Source organism: Larimichthys crocea, unplaced genomic scaffold (assembly GCF_000972845.2).
Source record: "Larimichthys crocea isolate SSNF unplaced genomic scaffold, L_crocea_2.0 scaffold45668, whole genome shotgun sequence".
Lineage (NCBI taxonomy): Eukaryota > Metazoa > Chordata > Actinopteri > Sciaenidae > Larimichthys > Larimichthys crocea.
The window spans coordinates 7,537-13,047 of NW_020855948.1; the positions used below are offsets into that span (position 1 = coordinate 7,537).

The window sequence follows — 5,511 nt, forward strand, 5'->3', positions numbered from 1 at the left end:
TTCATATCGATTTTACCGGACTGTACTGATCAATCGATCTATTCGTTTGAAACCAGGCCAAACAAATGCGCATGAAAAATGATTTAGACTGAATATTAATTAGATTAAATGTGCAAACAAAGTATTATCTAATTAGAAATGCGCTAATTTCCATACATCTCTAGAACATGTATGTGAACCTGGATAAAAATCATGTTGACATAGCATATCAAGTCAAAGGTTTTCTGAGGGATTTTGAAATATCTTTTTTATCTCTGAATAAATCAGTAAATACGATTTATATTATATCAATATACACAAAGAACAAATTTGGAATTAAATATGAACAAAACCCCTCATGTTTGTAAAATTCAAAACTACAGACACAAATAAACTAAAATTTACATACAATTTTTTTTCTTCTAACATAACACATAAATAATAAATCATTTATTCACACATTTAAATAAACAAACGTGAACGTTTCTGAGGGGAGCCCAAAGTCTTGACCAGTCCGACTTAAGCGTTGCATGTCAAGAGCAAATAAAGCTGTGGAGATGTTGTCTGACTGCCTCAGTCAGATGGGCAGAACCTTTCCACTTTGTAACACCATAATTGTCGTTTCACTTTTCTCAAATTTTGAGAGCTAGTCAGGATGCCACGTCGGGCCGTCACCTTGGTAGCTGCGTCTCAACCGACGAGGTGGCCGAGGGTTAAGGCGATGGACTGCTAATCCATTGTGCTCGAATCCCATCCTCGTCGTGATGAGTTAGCTTTAAGCTGCCAATGGTCTTTACTGTCCTATCAGACCTCGTGCAAGGAAACATCCCCTCCCCAATGGAAGCGCATCACGCCAATCTTAAGCAGAGGAACAACCGTAGGGTGAAGAGGTTGAATGACATGTGGAGGGTTGCAGGAAATCAAGGTGCCCACTTGTGTTGTATTATGTGGCCTACCACCACAGCAGCTGGTCGAAGCCCACATGTTATGTCTATCCACAAGGAGTTGCTGGACAAGCATGAACTAAAAGGAAGCCCCATTACTGTTACTTTGATGCCCGAGCAGCTGTTCCCTCCAATGGAACAGCTTCTCCCAAACATCCCACCACGAAGCCCGCACAACCGGATTAAGGACTAAGTTTAATGACTGCCACTATAAGAAGGTAGGTTGTGGCTTTATTAAGGTTTTGACATGCACCTCTTACAATCGAAAGTGATCCATAGTACGGTGGAGTGTGCTGACCCAACGGTGCCGTCTACTGTTTTTCGCAAAGCGCGTCTCCAACAGAAGAGAACGAAAGGAAATCATTGTGGAGAATGCGGGCGTCAATCCCGCTACCTCTCGCATTGCGTTCCTGCATCTTGCCTTCTTCGCCAAAGTAAAGCCCACATCGACCAATCACGTTCGTCCTCTGGGCTTACTTTGGGCTACTTTGGCTTACTGTTGACCAATCACGTTTGCTCTCTGTGGGCTTACTTTTGACCAATCACGTTTGCTCTCTGTGGGCTTACTTTTGACCAATCACGTTTCCTCCCGCTGCGGCATATATTTTGACCCGCCGCTGTCGCGATCATTTTCCCTCTGACAACCCGTCTTGGTAAGTAGCGTATTACTCTGTAACTGAACGTATGTACATGTCCATATATAAATACATATAGCTGGCTTTAATGCCGCGACAAGAAGTTTTACCACGATTTTATGTGGTGTATACCAATGAACTTAATATGTACAATTAATGAGATGCGCTAGCAACACCATCGCACCAGCCGCATCTACTCCCATGTTCAGGTTCAATTTCCTAACGTTAGCCACAAAGAAATATATATATTTAGACGTTCAGGAGGAGCTCGAGATGCTAAAAGTGAAGCCGGTTCAAATGATTGGAAATATAATTTTGGCCAGAAATCGAAGTTTTCAAGTGGGGTTTCCCTCTCAGCGGTGTCAAATGTCACAGGAGCGGCAGCGGTTTATTACTCTGCTCTGATTGGTGACCTCCACCTGGCCCCTGTCACACACACACACACACAATAAATGATGTAATAAAAGATTATGGGGGCGACAGAGTCAAGCCCACTCAAATTTCTTTAGGATTTTTCTAGTTGCTAAATCTGTTGTTTGCAAAAAAATACTGCAATGTCACATTTTCAGGGTTGTGCCGAATGATATACGTTTTGTACTGGCCAGTTTTATAGTCACTTATTAAGAGAATCTTTCAGATAACTAGAGTTAGCAGTCTTTTCTGTTTAAGATTGGGCACAAGGCAGCTGTACTGCAGACAGCACCGGCACAAGCTTCTTCGTGACTATTAGAAAGAATAAGAGTTAAAAAACTTTACTTAGTATGAAAGGTAAAAATAATATTTAAATATGCTGTTTTCTAAGATCCGCTTACTATGCTCCCATGGTGAGATGATGATGATACTAGGAGGCTTGTTTTATTTTAGTAGCCTGTATGTGATTTCATTTTATTGTCATGTGGAAGGTTTGTGTAGTTGTTGTGTCTGTGCGTACTCATTGCTTTTAGTGTTGCACAGTAAGTTTGTACTGCTGGCACAATGACATCAAAGGACTATCTCTTTCATTGATTATGGTTGCACTCAAAAATTCTGTATATAAACAGGGCGGTGTATAACCTTTTTTGGTGGAGTCCCATCTTTGAGGACAGAGCCAAAGATGGAGGTGATTTTGGCTTCACCTCATGCAGCCGGCTGCGGACATCCCTGGCATAAACTGCTAACAGCCATTTGGCTTGGGAAGGGCAGTGTACAGGGAGGGCTCCGCAAAGACGGGGGGGCGGTACAACAGTGGACCTTGTGAGGGTTCACAAGCGTGATGTACTGCGGGCACATGCTCCATCCATGCCTCACTATGCTGGTTACCGCAGCTTTTTATAACAGCTGGGTACCACTGTTGCCCATTTGTCCTCTCCCTCATATCCTCAGGACCACGGATGCCACACACGAGTATCTAATAAAAAGGAAGAGGCATGTCAAAAAGAACATAAATAAATAAAAATAAACGCACCTAATAAATGGTTGACATTAATTATGATACATGTACGTGAGCAGAGGCTGGAAACTTGCTGCGGTGGCCCATATCCTATGGCCTAAAGATGCTTCAGACCAAGCAGGATACTTTTGCAGCAGCGTGTTGCACTCCAGGTACTGGTGGTGAGGTCATACCACCCATCAATGTCCAGCACTCCGCACTGTTCTGTAAACCCTGCAGGCGTTAGTCTGTGCTTGCCGCAGGCGGGGCGAACACAGGCCAGAGGAAAACAGCCACATCTTCTGGGGCATCCACAAAAACAACGGGGCCGACAGAAGAAGTGTCAGGCGAGGCGGGGGGCTGCTGTGGAGGAGAGCTGGCTGAGGAGGATACCACCAAAGCTTCAGCGGTGACACTAGCTCGGGCTTGCGGTACGAGGGTTCGCCTTGAACAGGTGCGCCGTATCACTCCTGCTGGCAGGGTGGAAGCTGATCCTTCCAGTGACTGGGCAGCTTCAGCTGGCGGTTGGTGCAGGAGAGAGCTGCTGGTGGAGGATCAGCACAGGCCTCACGGGCAACCGTGTGGCTGCAAGAGCTGAGAAAAAATTAAGCAAACAGGCAGCAAAACAGAATTAGGTTGAACGTCGGTTTTGATAGTAAAAGCAACTCACAAACTGCCACAGTGCAGAAATACTACAGAAAAAAATGATATAATCAATGTTAATAATACTAGTGTTAAAATACAATGTTTATAATACTAATGTTAAATGAAATACCACAATGTTAAGATTAGTATATTAAGTAATATTAAGAAGCAAAGAACCCAGTGTAAGCACATGGAAAATTATGTAAAATTAATTCATAAGTATTAATGATGTCCACTGATATGAAACATGCACACAGACACAGTAACAACTACTATTGTAATGATTATAACAACGACTGTCCACCATCCCAGCAGTCCACAGGGAGCCAAAGTGTGAATGAGGGGAACATGCAGTGTAATTGTGAAAAAGGGTGTGGAAAACAAAAAGGCGTTAAAATTCCGGTGATTGATTTATAGGGCACATGGTGAGTTAAGAGTTAAGCAAAAAAACACAAAAAACACCTTTGTACACCTTTAAGGTTTGCATCCTGGTTGATGTGGTTTTATGCTGTATTGGGAATAAAAATATGTTTAAAACGTAGAAAAAAAGAATAAAATAATATTCTTAGTGTTGTCGCTACACATTCACATCATATTGCATTTGTATCATATGCCACACCTGTATTTAGTGCTGCCTCACATTGCGCTGCACAGTACCATTTCCTCATCATCAATCTCAGCAGAGTCTGGAGAGGAAACGTTAAAAGTATTAGGCCTACTGTTAACAACACACAGAGACAAATGTCTGCAAGATGGTGCATACTTACCAGAAGGGAAAATCTGCCGGGGTTTTGAGGTGAGCTGCGGTACTGGAGCTGGAAAAAAGTGGACAATTTTGTATAATCTGTTAAAACGGTACAAGCTATACATGTAGGATTGCTGTAGGAGAAATCAAATCACACTCCTACTCACAGAGTTTAACTGGTGATGTCAGTTTTTTCACCAGCTCTGAAGGAGACAGATTTGTCCCACGTGCCAGCAGAGATTTTACAGTGGACTTCCATGCGCCACTTTGTAATACTGCTGGACGTGAGGCAGAAGCGGAGGCTGAGGATGGGAGGGTGGAGGCTGCAGGTGCACGTGTAGCAGAAGCGGAGGCTGAGGATGGGAGGGTGGAGGCTGCAGGTGCACGTGAGGCAGAAGCGGAGGCTGAGGATGGGAGGGTGGAGGCTGGAGGTGCACGTGCAACAGAAGCGGAGGCTGAGGATGGGAGGGTGGAGGCTGCAGGTGCACGTGCAACAGAAGCGGAGGCTGAGGATGGGAGGGTGGAGGCTGCAGTGCATCTCTTCAACACATAGGTCTTGAAAATGGCCATGTTGGTGTTGGGCCGGGCATCAGCAGTCTTCAGGTAATTGATGAGGGCCTGGGCCTTCTGGCTCTGGTCCTCATACACTTCCTTCATGGAGCGACCCTTAAAATCTCCAAACTCCACCATCAAACAGCCCTGGTCTCCAGTGTCCTTTGCCTTCCTCTGCATCTCCTGCTTACGGCTAAACTTCTCCAGTTCCACCGTCATCTCGCTGATCTGAGAGGTATACTCCAGGAACAGCTGTTTGTTCTCAGACAGAGGGTTTGCCTGCACAGTTTCCTTGGAAATGCTGTGCAGTAAATACACTGCATAGCCAAGGCTGTTCTCCAGGAGCCATCTAAATCTCTGGCCCTGGAACATGCCAAACTGCAGCTGGCAGTGAGCCAGTACCAGAAATCTGTCAGCTGGGTCTCCACCATGGCCAGTGACAAACTTAGTGGCCTCTGCCAGCACCTGGTCTTTGGGTTTGGCCCTTCCAGACCTGGTGTTTGTCAGGGTCTTTGCCTCCTCCGAGGGCGCCATCAGCAGTCTGGTTGAACCAGCTGACTGGCGACGAAAAACTGGATACGAATACATTATCTGAATGAAAGA

General features: G+C 44.8%; 1 protein-coding gene across 1 annotated transcript; it reads right to left on the bottom strand.

Annotated features, from left to right (window-relative positions):
- Positions 1-3,430: 3,430 nt before the first annotated feature.
- On the bottom strand, positions 3,431-5,473 carry LOC113745107 (uncharacterized). Its single transcript, XM_027276586.1, has 4 exons — positions 4,524-5,473; positions 4,379-4,426; positions 4,252-4,297; positions 3,431-3,560 (listed from the first exon to the last, which is right to left on the bottom strand). Exons 1-4 carry the CDS (start codon positions 5,440-5,442, stop codon positions 3,431-3,433), a joined length of 1,143 nt encoding a protein of 380 aa, XP_027132387.1. The 5' UTR covers positions 5,443-5,473.
- Between the last annotated feature and the right edge of the window lie 38 nt (positions 5,474-5,511).